General features: G+C 43.9%; 1 protein-coding gene across 9 annotated transcripts in view; it reads left to right on the plus strand.

The window, feature by feature from the left end:
- ORC3 (origin recognition complex subunit 3) overlaps positions 1-18,625 on the plus strand; it is a 67,557-nt gene that overhangs the window by 28,896 nt on the left and 20,036 nt on the right. For all 9 annotated transcript variants that reach the window (XM_089777186.1, XM_075923856.2, XM_075923853.2 and 6 more), the window contains 2 exons: positions 13,481-13,597; positions 14,526-14,605. In XM_089777186.1, the coding sequence (XP_089633312.1) occupies positions 13,481-13,597; positions 14,526-14,605 (197 nt within the window). The remainder of the gene's footprint in view (positions 1-13,480; positions 13,598-14,525; positions 14,606-18,625) is intronic.

An 18,625-nucleotide genomic window follows, 5' to 3' on the forward strand; every position in this document is an offset into this window, starting at 1 on the left:
ACCAGGGATGTTGTGATATTTAGGATTCATTCTTAATTCTTATTCAGGCAAAAAAATTAAAATCAATGGAATGCTTATCTGAATAAGGCCTGAATTATTAATCCTGCATGCTGCTCCATATATATGGGCTTCTGTACCTTCAGTGGATCTCCCTTAAAATCAGTCAGGCTCCCTATGGACACAGAGTGTGTGCTCACACTAAACAGGATTCCAGGACTGGGGCCTTTATTTTTAAAAACTTTTAAAACCTTCAGATGCATATCCAATACAAATGCAAAGAATGTTGTCAATGACAAATATTTTATAAAATGAGCTAGCTACAAGTGGTACAGTGTAAGTGAATGTTACAGCTATTGCAAGTGAGCCATGACTCTGAAGCTGCCATGCACATGAAAATTTGTTTTATAGAGAAAAGTTAACACAAGAAACCAAACTTATCCTGTACTTGTTTTCAGCATGGTCTTTTCCCATCAAGACAGCACCTAGGCTTCCATAAAATCCCTAGTATTAGCATTTCGGTAAATTGCTTTTTTAGTTTCCAGTAGGGATATTAAAAATTGTGTAAAAGGTAATCGTGTAAGTGCTAAGATTTTCAGCAATTTACACAGGCTCTGAAGTATAAAGCTTAGATTTATACTGCAGAACCCACAGGGAAGCCTCCCTGGAACTGAGGCCACCAGTCCTTGCCGACCCAGATGCCAGGAGGGAGGCTTTGCTACTGCAGTGAAGCCTCCTCCCCGGGAGGCAAGCCGCATACCAGTAAGTCTATTCACTTACTTTCACCACTGGATTTATTCCAAGTATAGCTCATGTCGGGTGAAATCTGCTACTGTAACTGAATCAAAGCAGTTAAGAGTCTTCCAGGCAGAGCTCCCTGTCTTGGAGAGGCTTTTCTAAGTACTAGGAACAGTATTTAATGCATTATGATCAATGAAGCATGAAACTATCACATTATTTACTTTCATTGAGACTATAGAAGACTGAGTGTAAATACAGTGAGGCCTAACAAAGGTTTGTGAATGGATAGCATGATGGCTGATGAAATTCAGTATTGATAAATGTAAGTGCACATCAGAAGCAGTCATTGAATTATTTATGCATATTATTGAGTTCCAAATCAACTGCAGCCACTTGGGTGTAGAAGGGGGAAGTCTGTTTCTCTGTGTGCAGCTGTGGTTTTAAAAAAAAAAAAAAAAAAAGGGAAGAGATGTACAAAGAATGGGATCGTGAGTAAGTTAAAATATTATGACTTTATATAAACAAGGGTGGGGAATTTTTTTTGGATCGGAGGCCACACACAAATAAGGAAAGAAAAATCGGCTGTGACCTGGCCAATGAGCAAGAAGGAGAAAACAAAATTCTCAGACAGGGCCTGCAACTGAGAAGCAGGGAAAAAAAGACACACTCCCCTCATTCCCCTCACACTCTATTCCCAAAGTGGGAAGGGCGCTGAGGCTCAGATTAACTGGATTAATTCTTCTGGGGTCCAGGGCTAATAGATTTTTTTTTTTTTTTTTTTTTTTTTTTTTTTTTTGGTGAGAGCTGTCTTGGATCTGGGGTGGGACCAAAAATAAGGGGTTCAGGGTGTAGGCAGGAGTTGCTAGAGAGCTGGCTGAGGGCAGAGCAGGGTCTGAGTGGGAGGTAGGTTGCAGGAGCAGGCTGAGGGTGCAGCGTCTGGATGGGAGTTAGGGTGCAGGTGGAGCAGGTTGAAGATAATGGTGTGATGTATGGGTGGGAGGAGACAGGGAATTGTAGTATGTATTTGGCACCAGGAGCAGGAGTGGTTCTGCACTGCCCTGCAAGGACTGACCACAGCAGAGCTGCTTCCTTCCCCCTGCTAGGCAGAGTCCATGGATCAGATACTGCATGCAACTTGCTTTGATTTGGCCTGCATGGGTGGGGTCTACCTCCCTGCAGCTGGGAACTAGTGCTGGCACTCCAACCATGCAGCGTGGGGAGGAGGTAAGCCTCGCAGGCCAGATCAAGGCAAGCCATGTGCAACATCCAACTCGTGGGCTATAAGTGCTTCATCCCTGATACACAGTATTTCAAGTGATGGCAATATTTTATATTATCCCATGTGATAGCTGTGGTTATCCCATGTGAAAAAACACAGCAGTGGTTTGGAGGAAAGCAATAAAAATGATTGTTGCTTTTGAAACAGTTCCTCCTGAAGAGAGATTGAAAATGCTGTTGCTGTTTGTTTTAGAGTAGGGTTGGATTAGAGAGGTCATGGGGGGGGGGGAGGGGGAGGAACAACCAGTGGTTTGAAAAGATAAATCATTCACTCCTTTTTATCCTTTTCCATACCATCAGAGCAGAGGGATGGCCAGTTAAATTAAAAGCAATACATTTAAAAATTGATAAGAAATATCCTCTATATTCCTTCATAAGGCGATTTGGGGGGGAGGGTATAAAAGTGACCCATCAAAGAGCAGGGCTGGCTTATCAATTGATCTACATCGTCATTATAGTTCAGGGGTTGGTAAACTTAGTTCCCAACCATCAGAGTAAGCTGCTGGCGTGCCAGAGTGTCTTCTGTACCTGGCATGTCTGAATGGCATGCAGATGCTCTAGGTAAACAAAATATCCCAAAGCTCTAGCAGCTGATCTTGATGAGGTAGGAACTGAAGTTTGCCAACCACTAAAATATAGGGTCGGCTTATGAAAGGATCATAGATGAATATGACAAAATGCTTTTAATCTTGGGCGGGGGGGTTGGCTTATAAATGAACAGGCTAGTGAACGAGTATATACAATATATCTTTACAGAATACATAACTAACCTGTGAAAATCATTGCCACAAATATAGCTGGAAAAGTGTTTTGAAGTTTTTATGGGTTATGAAAACATCCACATGGTATTAGAGAGGATTATAAAACTAGAAAAGCAGGTAGGAGTCCTGTGGCACCTTATAGACTAACTGAAGTGTAGGAGCATAAGCTTTCGTGGGCAAAAGTGGGTCTGACGAAGTGGGTCTTTGCCCACGAAAGCTTATGCTCCTACACTTCAGTTAGTCTATAAGGTGCTACAGAACTCCTCGCCGCTTTTGCAGATTCAGACTAACACGGCTACCCCTCTGATATAAAGCTAGAGAAACTCTTAAGCATAAACTACCTAAGAGTTAATACATTTCTTTTGTGGTAGGTTATCCACTCTGGAATTTCTTGTATCTTCCTTTGACACATCAGGCACCAGCCATTGTTAGACAAGATTCTGAATTAGGTGGACCACTGGTTTGATTCATTACAGCCATTCCTGTTTCCAAATTACTTGCTTGGAAGTCTGTGGAGTATCTCTGTGGTTTCATATAGGTCTCCCTGGATTTATAAAATCTGATTTTCATTACTGTCACTTTCCCTGAAAATTTCATGAGAGTTAATAGAAATCTGTGTGCGCGTGTGTGTGTGCGCGCTTTCATAGAGCCAGAAGAGGTATATCATATATTCTGAATGCAGTCATAGAATACAGAATTAAAATTAGCTTGCCAGCTATCTCTGAAGAATAAATTCTTAAGGCAGACAGAATTAAACTATATTTATTTATAACTATTTCACATTTTATTGTAATCTGTTAGTATTTCTGCAGTGGAATAAGACAGGATGTTTTCTTGGTAAACAAACCAAAAGGTAGCAGATCACAAGTCTGTTGCTTGAAACCTAACAACTTGGGCAGTACAGGTTGAATCTCTGTGATCCGGCAACATCTGTGGTCCAGGATGAATTTAGATAGCCAGATGTCCACGTACCATGGATATTGCCAAGTCCCTTAAAGTTTGTTTACAGCCACCAGTCCTGGCTGTAAGTGTATTCTGTGCTCTTATTTAGCTTTAATTTACTCCTAAATGTCTCCTAAGAGCCCAGTATGCAGTGGAAGTGTTGGTAATGCTGCTACACAATATTGACCTTCTGTGGTTCAGCAAATTTTCTGGATTGACACCAGTCATGTCCTGAGAGTGCTGAACTAGAGAGATTCAACCTGTACTTCCAAGCAAGTGATAGCCATTTGACAACAATCCATATTCTAGGAGCCAAGCAAAAGTCCTTGAAATGATAAAGATCTGCCTTCATGAGTAGGAATTGAAACAACCAGTCTCTGATCAGATGTTTCATCTCTGTCACAGATCTGTTTGCCACTACATTTAATTCCAACCAAAACGGTTTCTGATAAGCTATCCTTCAGAAGTCATGAAGATGTTGTTCTGATTGATGTCTTTCTGTACTACTAATACTAAGATCTCAAACTAAGACAGTTTGAAAAACTGCTTCTGTAGTCCCACGCAGACCTAGAAGACACTGAATTGTTACTGTTAAATTCATCTTTCCAACAGCTCTTCCCTCCACTCCCCCAGTAAAATAGCCAGCCATTACTGTAATAACCTGTTTTGCAGATGGGCTGTTGCTGAGAGGAGAAATCTAAACATAAATTCTCTGATAGAATATTACTTACTCCGCAGTCAGCCAAAAAAGGATCTGTAAAACCTGTGTGAAGCCAAGTGAAAGGGTTTTTTGTTGTTGTTGTTGTTTGTTTTTTTTTTTTTTTTACAATCCGTAGAGGAGTTAAAACAATAAATCCCCCCCTATGGTCTTTATCTTGGTCTAGCTGACAGAACTATCTTTTGTGCCCTTCAAATAAGGTTTTATATTTTGCTCATGTCCCATTTGAGCATTCTACAAATTGATGCTTCCTTTATCTTTTGCTTTTCAATCTATTTTAATACTGAATGTCCAAAAAGACTTAAACTTAGTTTTATCAGTAACACCATTTCACCATCTTGGGATTTAAAACTTTTACAAAATCAAAACCTTCTTCATGTCTGCAATGATTTAAGTTCATCTTTCTCTTCTGTAAATAGATTTCATAGTAACTATTACCTCTTCTAGAAGGTTGTGGTGCTGAACACAATTCATCAATACTTTTCCTACTGTTTCCCCATCTTACAAAATCTAAAGCATGCATACATACAATTAGACCCAACACTCTTTATTTGGGCAGCATCTTATTTTATTTAAAGATTGATTTCCAATTCCACTTAATAGTGTGTTTTGTTTTTTGTTTTGTTACGTTCTGACAGCCGTATCAGGTAGGGCAAATCAGTGCATTTAAATGATCTCTGCTAAACATACACATTTTCAGATTCTCTTTCGTGGTGTGTCACAGGAAGATGAGATCTCCAATATTAAATGTTTATGCTAGCCAAGGATATGATCTCATACTAGATAGTCCTTCCAGAATAGAGTGGAATTAAACTATTTTGTTTTAAGATGTCTGCTAAGGAAATGCCAGCTTCCTTGTCTATGTACTAAGAAAATAGCCATCATAGTCACAGTAATGCAAATATTTAATCTCGGTCCAGTAATTGCTTCAGTTGCACTGTTTCCTTTATAACAGAAAGGCTATGATGACCTTATTACCCATCAAGTAAAATTACCCATCAAGTAAAATGTATCAGAAGGAAAGGATTTAGTTTTAGGTCTATCAGCCAAAAGGCATTTCTTGATAAAGTAGTAGCTATGCCAAGGAGCTATGTGGCACTAAGGAGGAAAATTCAAAATCTACTGTTAGACGTTTTTTCATCTACATTGTTGACTTCTCTTACCCAAGTATGTAACTTTGATATGTAGGATAGAGCCCAAGATTGAAGTCCATTTTTGAAAATTTGAATGAAAACAGAACAATTACTGAAAACCTCAGTGCTAAAATTATCACCCTGTATTGGTTCAATGTTGTTTGTGGCTCTAAGACCCAGTGACATAGTTTAGAACTGATCAAGTCTTTTCCAGAACTCAGAGATGTTTGAATCTATGATATTTAATTCTTACTCTTAGGCTCCCATCATCAGTGTTAAATTGCTTAGTCTTAAGAGAATAATACAGGATGAACCTCTCTAGTCTGACACCTTCAGGACTTGACCAGTTCTGAACCAGAGTGTTTTCCAGACCATGGGATGTCAGTATTGTCTTGCAGCATTACCAACACTTCCACTGCTTACTGGGCTGTTAGAGGACATTTAGGGGTAAATTAGAGCTAAATAACATCACAGGACATTGAGAGCCAGGCTTGGTGGCTGTAAACAAACTTATGGGACTGCGGGGAAACTTGGCCATACTCAAGAAAAGTGGACATCCAGCTAAGTAAAGTTGTGCTGGACCAGTGAGTTCGGGACTAGAGAGGTTCAACCTGCTATTAATAGTTCTAAAGTTGTTGTAACAATAACAACAGCAGAGCCTTTATTTATCAAATAGAACTCTGCCACTATTGTGTAGGGTCAGCTTTTGGTATCTGCATGGGACTTATTAGTCCTTAAGACTGAGGGCATGTCTATACTAGGAAATTATTTTGAAATAAGTAAAAATTGACATTTAGCTCCCAATTTAACAAAATCAAAATAGCATGTCCCCACTAAGGGGAAGCATCAAAATTAGAATTATTTTGAAATTGCATGCATATATATAATTTGCTAAGAGAGAACAGATCAGAATCACTGTGGGGAAGCCAGGAGGACAGATATGTCCTGTGGCTGGCAAGCTGTGACACATGTTTTCAGGGGCTTCTCTGTACAGCTGCATCTTACATGCCACTCCTCCACTGCCTCCCCCCTCACAAGACACAAGGGAGACAGTGTGCTCTGTTTGCTCTTATGGACGCCACAACACACAAAGCATGGAGCCAGAGCTTCTGCAAAGTAATGCCAGGCTCATGGGCTTCATGGCATGGTTTGTCCAGACTGCTCCCATGTTGCTTCAGCAGGATGAGGACCAAGACCTGCAGGACAAATCCCAGTGTGGACCGAAGACCCTGATCACCCAGGTCCTGGTGCTTCTGCTGCTGCAAATGCCCTTCAGTCCTGTGGATGTCGTTGAACGCAGCTTCTGGTGGCGGGAGACTAGTTCACACTGATGGGTCTGCTTTGTCTTGCAGCGATGGGACAACCAGAAGTGGCTGCAGAACTCCTGCATGTGGAAGGCCACCTTCTTTGAGCTCTGCAAGTGGCTCGCCCCTGCCCTCAAGTGACAGGACACCCCCCCCCCCCCCCCCCCCCCCCCCCCGTGAAACCCGCCATCCCTGTGTGGAAGCGCATGGCTGTCCAGTATGATGAGCATCCAAGGGCAATGGCCACCACTCTGTTGGCATGGGAAAATTGTTGGGGCCCTGCTCCTGCAGGTAGCCAAGGGCATCAACCAGGTATTGCTACGGAGGGTGGTCACTCTGGGCAATATGGACAGCAGAGTTGCCACCATGGACTACCCCAACTGCGGGGGGCCCATAGACTGCATGTACTTCCTCACCTGGCCCCAACCACCGTGCCTCAGACTACGTCATCAAGAAAGGGTGCTTCTCTATGGTGCTGCAGGCCCTTGTGGATCACAAGGGACGCTTTGCTGACATCAGCATCAGCTGGTCAGGAAAGATGCATGACACCCACATCATCCGGAATGCCTGCCTGTTCCAAAAGATGCACGCCAGCACTTTTTTCCCTGACTGCACCATCCAAGTCAAGGAGGTGGACGTGCCGATAATGATCCTGGGCGATGCAGCCTACACCTTATTCCTCGAGCTCATGAAGCCTTACACGGGCAGCTTGGACCCCGCCAAGGAGCACTTCAACGCCAGGCTGAGCAGGTGCAGCAAGGTGGTCAAATGTGTTTGCAGCCATGTAAAGGAGAGTTCAGAAGTCTCCTCACCCATCTGGACCTCCGTGAGCACAACATTGCCTTTGTGGTAGCAGCTTGTTGTGTACTCCGCAACCTCTGTGACAGAAAGGGGGGTGGGGACTTTTTTCTGCCAGGGTGGGGGGCAGAGGCTGAACGGCTGGCCAGGGAATTTGGGCAGCTGGACACTAGCGCTATCAGAAAAACACATCAAGGGGCTGTGCTCATCAGGGAGGCCTTGAACCGAGTTTTGTGCAAGGCCAGTTCTGAGACTCTCCCCTGTTCCTCTCCACAAAGGGCCTCTGCATTCCCTTTTTGTGCTTTTCCTCCCCCTCACATCTCCCCCTCCTCTTCAGAGCAAATAATAAAGCCTTCTTTATTGAAAAAAACAGGGCTGTTGATTTGGGGGGGAGGAGGGCGGAGCATAGGCAGGGGAGGCTCTGGGGAAAGAACCTGGAATGGAGATGGGGAGCTCAGGGATGGGGCTGGGACTGGTGCCTGAGAGTTCCCATTGCCTCTTGTTTTGGACCCTGGTGGCCCCTGGGGAGGGGGTAAGCTGGGAGAGGAAGCAATGAGGGGTAGGAGATGGCTGGTGGCCTGCTCCATGCACGACGCTCTGCACTCCATCACCAAGGTGAGGGAGGAGCACATGGCGGCATGCTGACCTGTGGACTGGTCCCAGGTGTCCTTCTATTGTTCCCAGTTGGCCCAGTGCTCCTCCCGGTTGACAGTCCATTCCTGGCACTCTTTTTCAAGCCTCTGGACAAGGGACTGCAGACAGGCCATCAGCTCCTACATCATTTCCTTGCAGGTTCTTTTCCTCCTGTGGATCCCGTGGAGTCATGCTGATAGCGAGGGAGGTGGGGGGCGCACCAAGTCCTTAGCTGGCCCAGCTGTGGGACAAGTGCAAAGGGCAGTCATCACAGGAGACACTGTGCATGAAACCTAGACCTAACTCTGAGCTAACACCAAAGGTCTCGGTTCAGATGATGGCGCTGTGCTTCGAGCAAGGCCATATGTTGCCTAGACAACGTGCACTTCCTAGCAGGGGCAGCGATGTCCCAGGGGAGCATCGCTTCACCCATGGCCTAGGGACAAGCAGGCATGGGAAGGTGCCGGCCAGATCAGGAGCCTGCAGGTGGGAGGGGGAAATGGGTGGCATCCTGCACACACCAGGTCCAGCACTGGTAGTGTCTCGCAGAGAGAGAACTTCTATCCCTGCCCACTGGAGTGGGGAGGGTGTTGGGGGCAGATGCTGCTTGCCAGAGAGAGTGCTACTGGGTCTCCTCCCCTGCCCCCTCCTTCCCTTGCAGATTTCCATATATGAGATCAGTCTCCTCCGCATCTCCGCAATTGATTGGGAGCAAATTCTGCCTGAGTGCAGGTATGATTCTGTGTTGTGGTGTGGCACTGCCGTGTGGTTCCATGACCCCAGCCTCCTTAGTGGTGGCTTGTTGCAGGAAGGTGTCCCACTATGGAAGCTGGAGTAAGGCAGGCCTCTCCAGGAACCTTGTGAGAAGGACCAAGGGGTTCCTGTATGAGAGCATCATGGAGCTGAGAGCATCATCCAACTGAATGCTCCAGACTGGTACTCCCTGTGTACAGGCTGTTTTGCAGCCCCCAGACCAAGTAGGCTAAGAGAGGAGCATGCAGCCCCTTGCAGTCCACCACCTGCCCCTGCATGTAGATAGGAAAAGTTATAGAACTCACCTGAAGTGCCCTCCCTGTGTTTGCCCAAAGCCTGGGAGACATCCTGGGTGTGGAAGACTGGCTCCAGAGTGAGGAGCAGGTCTTGGCTGGTGGGCCTGATTGCCACAATGATAGGGGGAGGCAGCCAAACCCCCCCTCCCAGGATGGCATCCAGCTGTTCATAATAGCGGCAGCTGTGTGGTGCCACCCAGCAGCATCTGTTCTGCTCTGCTCTGCTCCTTGGCCTTTTTGTAGGCCTGACGAAGTTCTTTCACTTTCATGTGGACCTAGTCCAGCATCCGGGTGCGTACTTTGTCGGCCAGCCTGGCCGACAATCGGGCCATAGACCTAATCATTCCTCTTTCTGGTATGGAGATCCTGAAGGTTGGTGGTCTCCTTCCAGACTTTGATGAGGCTGGAGCTCTACTGTGTCCCTCCTTGGCTGTCACTGGCCAGGGAGCAGAAGTGATGGAGCCATGGGAGACTGAGCGAGAATTAGGGGGTGCTCATGGCTCCCTCACTGGCTATTGTCTCACATGGGGGCTTGCAAAACTGCCGACATGCAAGAAGTCCTTCTGCTGCCAGGAGTTTAAGCTCCACAGGAGAAGGGGAACACTGGAAATGCCAGGTGTGGTTGGAGTGGTCAGAACTGCACTGAGAGAGTCCTCTGGAGGCCAATTATTTTGAATTAGCAGCACCAGAGCATCCACACTAATGCTATTTTGAAATAACTCCATAGTATAGACCAGGGCTTAAGCTAGGGGTGGGCAATAATTTCTGAGCCCTTATGTCTGCTCCCTGCCTATGGGTCCAGTGGGGTGGCTTGGCGGATTGGATTGAAAGGCTTGGCGGGCTGGATCTTGCCCACCCCTGGCTTAGAGTAAGGTCCAACTCACTGTAAAGGTGGTAGAAACTGGCCCTTAGTCAGTAAGTCCTCTATAATGTATGTGAGTATTCTTATATGCACCCGATACTTCATTTGGCAGTGTTTACTGTTTCCCAGAAATGCGTTTCCTTTGTATATATCATTCAGAACTGATTTAATTTGCAATTGAATTACAGAAATGCTTTTCCATCTCTGTAGAAGTGTACTGTTTATGTAAAGCAGGCATGTCCAAAGTCCGGCCCGCGGGCCAATTGCTGCCCGTGTTCCGATTTAATATGGCCCCCGCTTCCTCCCCCTCTCCTGGCTCCCCGGCGCTCTTTTGAACTGGTGCACCCAGCGCGCCGCTTCCGGCCGCGCCGTCGCCGCCGCCCATGGCCTCCGCGGTCCTAGAGCCTGCCCTGTAGGGCACGTCCGCAGCCCCGCTCCCCCACTCGGCTGCGGGTTCGCCCTGCCCCCGGGCCGGCGTGAGGCCAGTGTGCCCTGCGCTCTCCGCCCACCTCCGACCCTGCGGGCCCTCCGCCTTGGGGCTGAGAGTGCGGGGACGGCCCTCACGCAAGTTCACTTCTTCAAATCTGGCCCTCTTTGAAAAAAGTTTGGACACCCCGATGTAAAGGAATGGGAATTGTATGTAAACTTCTGTAAACTTGGAACAGAACTTTGAAAATATCTTAATATGTTAAATTTTCTGTGATTTTTGCATTGGGAATTTTGTTAGCCATCTACACTATGGATGTGTCTACATTGGCAAGATTTTGCGCAAAAGCAATTGCTTTTGCACAAAATCTTGCCACCTGTCTACACTGGCTGCGAGTATTTTGCGCAAGAACACTGATGTTCTACTGTATGAAATCAGTGCTTCTTGCGCAAATACTCTGCTGCTCCCACTCAGGGATAAGCCCTCTTGCGCAAGTTTTCTTGCACAAGAGGGCCAGTGTAGACAGCAACGTTAATTTCTTGCACAAGAAAGCCCGATGGCTAAAATGGCCATCGGAGCTTTCTTGCGTAAGAGAGCGTCTACACTGGCACGGATGCTTTTGCACAAAAGCAAATATTTTGCTCAAAGGCACATGCCAGTATAGATGCTCTCTTGCGCAAATACTTTTAACTGAAAAACTTTTCTATTAAAAGTATTTGTGAAAAATCATGCCAGTGTAGACGCAGCCTATCCGTTTTAAACCTGCATGTCTAACAGAGAGATCTTTTATAATCATCAAAATATAAGGGCACATATTTATGGAATGAGACTGCCTTTAATGAGCCTTTTTAAAGGAGAGGTGGTGAAGTGATCCTCTTTGTGTTAGGATAGACATAATTGATTCCTGGTCATCCTAAGATACTTGATCTGGTTTTACTTGTCCCCTGTCTACTTAGGGTCTAAGATAGATGTTGAGAGAGTAGTTATAGGTTTACACTGTGGTTGAGATCCTGAGCCCTGATATGGCTCTCTTATGCCAGATAAAAGGGCCAAAGCAGAATAAAGGGGACCCTAAAAGCTCTGTGTACACAGGGGAGGATTCCTGTGCCACAGATTTCCATGAGTCTGCCTTCCAAGGACTTCTTTGCAAGCTGTAGCACAGGGCATGTGCTGGCAGGACAAGCATGTTAGGGACAATGTTACAATGTACAGCACTGTGGAGATTCTAAGCTGCATTGTGTTGAGGCTTACCCTTAGGCCAACCTAGTGAAACTGTAATTTATACAGACACCAAGAGCTGTTTATGATGTGGTTGAGAGTTGGGAAATATATTTATGAAATAAATATCTCAAAGTGATACCACCCCAAATTTGACTGACATACAAATTATTTAGGGGCAGAGTTTTACAATGGAATGTTAGAGAAGGGATTTGCTTTATATTACAGTCATTTGATAAAAATCATCATGGAACTACATGCAACACATAACTTTGCCCAGTATTATTGCATTAGTATCACCCATGTTTGAACTGGATTTTTGAAATGTATTTCAAATAACCTGAAGGTAAATATATAAGAACAGGTGAAAATACTTTTATTTATAAAAGCCTAAGTACCCCATCCATTCAATGTTCTGGGTGGCCATTCCATAAAGTAAAACCACATAATACAAATACCCATATAATGGAAAGGACTTCTCACCTTGATTAAAGTACTTGACATGTCAAATGCCACAAATAAGTTATCTATATATTTTCAGTCTTTACAATGGAGTGAATGCTGCTGTTTTAAGTTTTTCGAAATGTGAGTACTTAAAGTTTTTTGTTGTGCAAAAAAGCTTTTGCCTTGGTTACTGTTGATTTCAGTTGAACTAGAAGTACAGGGATAATGTATACTTTTTAATTTGGACTAGTTGGTTCAAAGTTGTGAATCCATTTTCAAGAGTTGGAAGAGCTCTTCTAGTCTATGAAAAATCTATCCTATGTGCTTCAAGTTTTTAGAATTAATAGATCTCATCCCCTCCAGCTGGTTTTTATTGAAAGACATGTAAGAACCTAAAAATACATATGGACTCCTAATGGGATTTTTCCAGAGTGTGTGTTTAAATAGGTCCACTGCCTAACTCTCATTGATTTCTGTGGTAATTAGGCATGAAAACTGCTCAGGGACTTCTGGAAATACCTTATGGTCTCTAAGTACTCTTGTTTTCTGGTTACTATGGGCCAAGTTTTCAGTGTGTCACATCATTAGCTGCATGTAATATTTCATTTGTTATTAATCAATTTTAAATTAAATTTTTTTGTTAATTTTTAATTGAATTCCAATATCCATGCAAGTGCAGCTAGACACACATCATGATTAAGACATTAACTAGTAAATAGAAACCGGTGAATGATGTATTTCTTAACTTAATAAAAATCTGAAATTGCGAATCTGAATAAATGTATGCTGAGCCATATAATTCTTAAATAATTGTATGTAGTTACAATATGTCTTGCTGGTTAGCAAAAAGAAGTACCAACTCTAGTGTAAAGACCACGTTTAGTTGCAAATCAACATGTTGTATCAACCAATGAAAATGAATCTTTTTTTGGAAAATGAACCTAAGAAATTACAAATGTGAAACAAGACTGAGATCAGTTTAAAGTCAAGATTTCCTGCAAGGTGATTTAAGTCATTATTAAAATCAATTTGATTTAAATCAGTTCTTCGTGGTTTGTCAGAATTTCAGTGTTCCATTACAATATTTTATTTATATGTTTTTTAAATTATATTTGGTGAATGTTTCATTCTCCTTTGTTCTGGTGGATATTGAATTTGTTGTTCTGTCATTTTAGGAGGTAACACAGACATTATTGGAAGACTTGAATAGTTACCATGAGAATTATTTTCCAGTTCTGAGATGCCTTCATGTTTTCACAAGTTCTCTTCCAAAGTATCCTTTGGGCAAACAGGTGAAGTATCATTCCCTGGACTTTTTGTGTTTCATGGCTTGACATCTTTACAGATTTGAAGTCCACCTTCTCCTTTCCTTTCCCCTCCTCCCACCATGTCCTTCCTACATGCAGCCAGATATTTTATGTCTTTATTATGGACTAAGAGGAACAGCACATTGTTTCTTTAACAGTTTCTCTCATATTCTTGTAAGTAAACAGCAGAGGGCTGCTAGGGGAGAAGGAGATGCATAGAACACCCATTGCCTCTGTGATTAGGCTTTTATACATCCTGTTTCTCATATGTGGTACAGACAATTTTCCATTCTTTCTGCCATCAGTCAACTAGTTACTAATGGTTGGATTCAGATGAGAATTAACATGCTTGCATCAGAAACAACATAGCAGTGATGGGACAGTCATGTATACTCTTAGTTGTATTTTGACTTGTACCAGAGCTCTGGTACAACCAAACTCAGTTTCCCATAACATGCAGTTATTTTTGCCTCACGTGCTCTTGTTAATGCTACAGAACATTCCATGATATGCATTTCCCCACTGATTCTAGATGTACCAGATACTTTGTTATTAGATATAGATCTTAGCTGTGAATTCACTCTGGACTTTCCTAATGTTTGAGAATGTGGAATGTTTACATCGGGGGTTTTTATTCAGGTTCATTCCTAATCGCTGCATTCCTGTCATCTGAATGGACCGCATTAAAACATAGTGCTTCACGGCAAACACATCTTGACACCACTGAGGACCTAGTCTCATGAGATGCTGAAGGCTCTCATTTCAAATTGCAATTAGTGAAAGTTGAGAAAACACAGCTCCTCACAGGATTACTCTGATAGTCAGTCAGTCTTTGTTTTGAAAAGTGAATATAAAACTAATTACTTGTTTTGTAAAACATTTTTGTTCCCTTTACTTGTGTACTGGTTTACAGATCAGAGAGCTGCACTGTGCATGTTTGGGAAAGAGAGTATGGGAAACAGAAGAATATGGGTCAGCTGTTCAGTTAATGAGGTAATCTTTCAACTTTCCATTTTTGTGGGGTTTTTTTTGTTTTAGACCTATAGAACATCTGCCCTCTGTTTCTTTAGAACTTTATACTTAGAATGCTGCTTGACAAGTATTGCAATGGACTGTGTTACTGATTGATTGAAAATAAAATTGGCTGTCACTTTAAATTTGCATGCCTACTCTTTTCAGTGGAACTGCCAGAAGCTATTTGAGGCTAGATTCTGACATTTTCTCTCATGCTGTTTACTTCTTGAGTGGTCTCAATGATTTCAGTAGGACTCCTTTAAACATGAATGAGAGTATCAGAATCTGATCTTCGGTAATTTGTTTGGAATACAGGCAGTCCCCGACTTACGCGGATCCGACTTATGTCGGATCCGCACTTACGAACGGGGCTTTTTTGCCCCGGAGCTTACAGGCAGCGGTCAGCCACCTTGACCTCCGGGGCGAGAAAAGCTGCTCCCGGTGCCCCTGGTCTGCTGGGGACCGTCTCCAGCAGACCAGGGGCATCGGGAGCAAAGCAGCAGCCCCGGCGGGTTTGCTCGCGGTGCCCCTGGTCTGCTGGAGACGGTCCCCAGCAGACCAGGGGCACCGTGAGCAAAGCGGGTCCCACGCCAGAGCAAAGCCTCAGAGGCGAGGCACCCCGCCGCTGCGGCTTTGCTCCCCGTGTCCCTGGTCTGCTGGGGGGGAGGGGGCGCAGCTAGTGTGCCCCCCCCACAGCAGACCAGGCTTTTGTTGTGGACCCTGGGGCAGAGCAGCTGGGGCGCTGCCGGTTGGTCCCGCAGCACCGCTCAGCGCACTACTGGACCAACCCGGCAGCACCACAGCCCTCTGCCCCAGGCGTCCTGATTCAGCCGCTGCTGGTCAGTTTCAGCAGCGGCTGAATCAGGACGCCTGGGGCAGAGCAGCTGGGGTGCTGCTGGGTTGGTCCAGTGGCGCCAAGGAGCCGCGCTACTGGAGCAACCCAGCAGCACCCCAGCTGCTCTGCCCCAGGCGTCCCCAAGTCAGCCGTTGCTGAAACTGACCAGCGCTGACTACAGGAAGCCCGAGGCAGAGTTGCTCTGCCCCGGGCTTCCTGGAATCAGCGGCTGATCAGTTTCAGCAGCAGCTGACTTGGGGTTCTTAAGTTGAATCTGTATGTAAGTCAGAAATGGCGGTCAGTTTCAGCAGCGGCTGAATCTGGATGCCAGTTCCGACTTACATACACAGTCAACTTAAGAACAAACCTACAGTCCCTATCTTGTACGTAACCCTGGGGACTGCCTGTACTTGTTTAAATGATCGTATTTGTTTTTAATATTTATTAGATCATCATAATTTGATACAATTGTTGAATCCTTTGGTGATACTCTTTTGTTGTTGTTTTTTTCTGTATAAAATGCTTCCCAGATTTGCATTTCATCCTTAGGATGGCCCCTACATTATTTCTTTAGCATTGTAACTTCAATAAAGGTTCCACCAAATCAAGTTTTATATTGACTCAGTGTTTTAAAATAGAAAAAAAAGAAAGTATTTAAAAAGATATGATGTGGTTGCTACTTTACAGTTACAAGATTTGTGTAAATGTGCCCTATGATGGCAGGTGTCATGAAATGCTAAGATAATAGGATTTAATGTTGCTGTTGGCATACAAGAAATGATCCAGATAGGCACAGAGTTGGAGTAATGGGGAATTCTTTGAGGGGGTCTATATTTCTAAATATGGGATTTGGCACCTCTGACACTGAAGTGTGACACTGCATAGAAAAGCCATGTCTTTAGAGGGGGGGACGGATGAAAGAGCATGCTCTCACTAGGATGATGTCATCATTTCTCTCTGTGCATTCCTTTTCTGCCCCTGAAAAGAACTGAATGGAATTTTTTTTTCATGTTCACAAGTTAGTTAGCTTATTACTAATAGTTACTGTGGGTATTGAGCATTGATGGTCATTCCTAGTAGTCAGTTGGGAGCCAGGATCTGGAGCCAAGGGTTGGAGCTTGAGGCAGAGTCCAAAGTCAACTGAAGGATTCAAGCAGGAGATAGACTTAGGAAGAGCAAGACACCAGTGTAGAGTTGGAGTAAGGAGTTAAGAGGGTAGCAAAGCTGGCACCTGGTAGGGTGGTGGAGCAGAGATTTCATAGCTGAGGTCTGCTTAAACTGCAGGCATGTCCAAAGTCCGGCCCGCGGGCCAATTGCGGCCCGTGTTCCGGTTTAATACGGCCCCACAGGTAATTTGGCAAATCTATCTTTTATGGCCCCCAACGAATCCATATGTATTGAGATGAATACATTGTAAAATCTCAGTTAATGTCAGTTGGTCTAAATCAGTTATAAATATATTTGGACACAACATGTATACTTGGTGTTATGTTCCTGTTCATATTTTTTGAACTTAAAAGTTGACAGACAACCTTTATTACCAATAATATGTAATGTACTTTACAATGTTCCTGACATATATTTCAGCTTCCTGGATTTTTTTTTTCATCAGATATGAAAGGCAGAGTGATTTAACACCTGTTTAGATTTGTCATCCATGTGACTAAATGAAAAGTATGCCGTTTGCAATAAACTTTGCATAAAATAGTTAATTTGCATTTAATTTTAATGGTTCAAAGAATGTCAGGCAAAATGGTCGGCCCTCACGCATGTTCACTTCATCAAATCTGGCCCTCTTTGAAAAATCTGACCCCTGGCTTAAAGTGCATGCCCTAGCCCCAGACACAGCTCTTAACTGCTACAGAGGTTGTGCTGCTCCTAGCTTTGCCTTTTGGAGCAGGGAGTTTGTTTATAAACAAAGGGAGGCAGGGTGATCATGATGACAAAAGACTTGTCATTCAAGTAATTGAAGAATCATTACTGAAGATGATCATGAAAACATTGTTGGTATTCCAAATAAAAGGGGGGGAAAAGAGTAGTAATAAACAGTGGTGTGCTCTTGGACCTCTGCTGTTAAACTTACTCAAGAAACCTTGGAAAAGGGGTAAGTAGAGAGGTGGCAAAATTTGTAGATCAGTGGTCATCAGCCAATAGGTTGGGATCTACCGGTAGATCTTGGAGCATCTAACAGGTGATCCTGACTGGTTTGGCCAAGAAGTTATCAAGTGTAGCACTTGAACTGCCCCTTCCCTCCTACTGGTGCACACCTCCTGTTCCACGACAACCGGCTCCTCCCTAGCACTACACATAAGTCTATCTAGAAGCCTCAAGAAATCCGCAACCTTCGCACCAGGCAGGCAGGTGACAGCTTGCATATGAGGAGAGATTTTAAAAGATGAACTTTTCAGCTTGGAAGAGAAATCACTAAAGGATTGGGGGATATTTCACAGGTCTAGACAATCATGAATGATATGGGGAAATTGAATAAGGAAACGTTTATTCCTTCACTAACAACACAAGAAGGTCAGACAATTACATTCATAGGCATCAGATTTAAAGCAAACAAAAGAAATAATTTCACGGTCAGCCTGTGGAACTCTGCCAAGGGACGGTGGAAAGGCCCAAACTATAACAGGTTTCCAATAAGAACAAAATAAGTTGCAGAAGGTTAGCTACATCAATGGCTACTGGCAGGGATGGTGTCTCTAGCTTCTGTTTGCCAGAAACTGGTAATGGGTCACAGGGAGATGGATCATATGATGATTGCCTTTTCTGTTCATGCCTTCTGACACACCGGACATTGGCCACTGCTGGAAGACAGGATACTGGACTAGATGGGCCATTGGTCTGACCCAGGGTGGCCATTTTGATGTTCTTATGTAGAGGCCAAATGTATCTTCCCCCTGCTGACCCACTAGATCCCACTACTCTCCTAGAACTGAGATACTCAGGATTCCTAGGCATGCTCACGCACTCTCTCTCTCTCACGCCACAGAGTTAGTAACAAAGTCAGAATATATGTATATAAATATAATATACAGAATTTTTAAAGCTAGTCAGTTTCCCTTAAGTGACTTGCCATAAGATGAAGAGTATGCTGGTATTAGATATGAATGGATCTAATATTTATTTAATTTTCTATTGTATAGGAATTAGATATACTA

The sequence above is a fragment of the Pelodiscus sinensis genome, chromosome 3, assembly GCF_052426305.1.
Source record: "Pelodiscus sinensis isolate ZL-2025 chromosome 3, ASM5242630v1, whole genome shotgun sequence".
NCBI classification, from domain to species: domain Eukaryota; kingdom Metazoa; phylum Chordata; order Testudines; family Trionychidae; genus Pelodiscus; species Pelodiscus sinensis.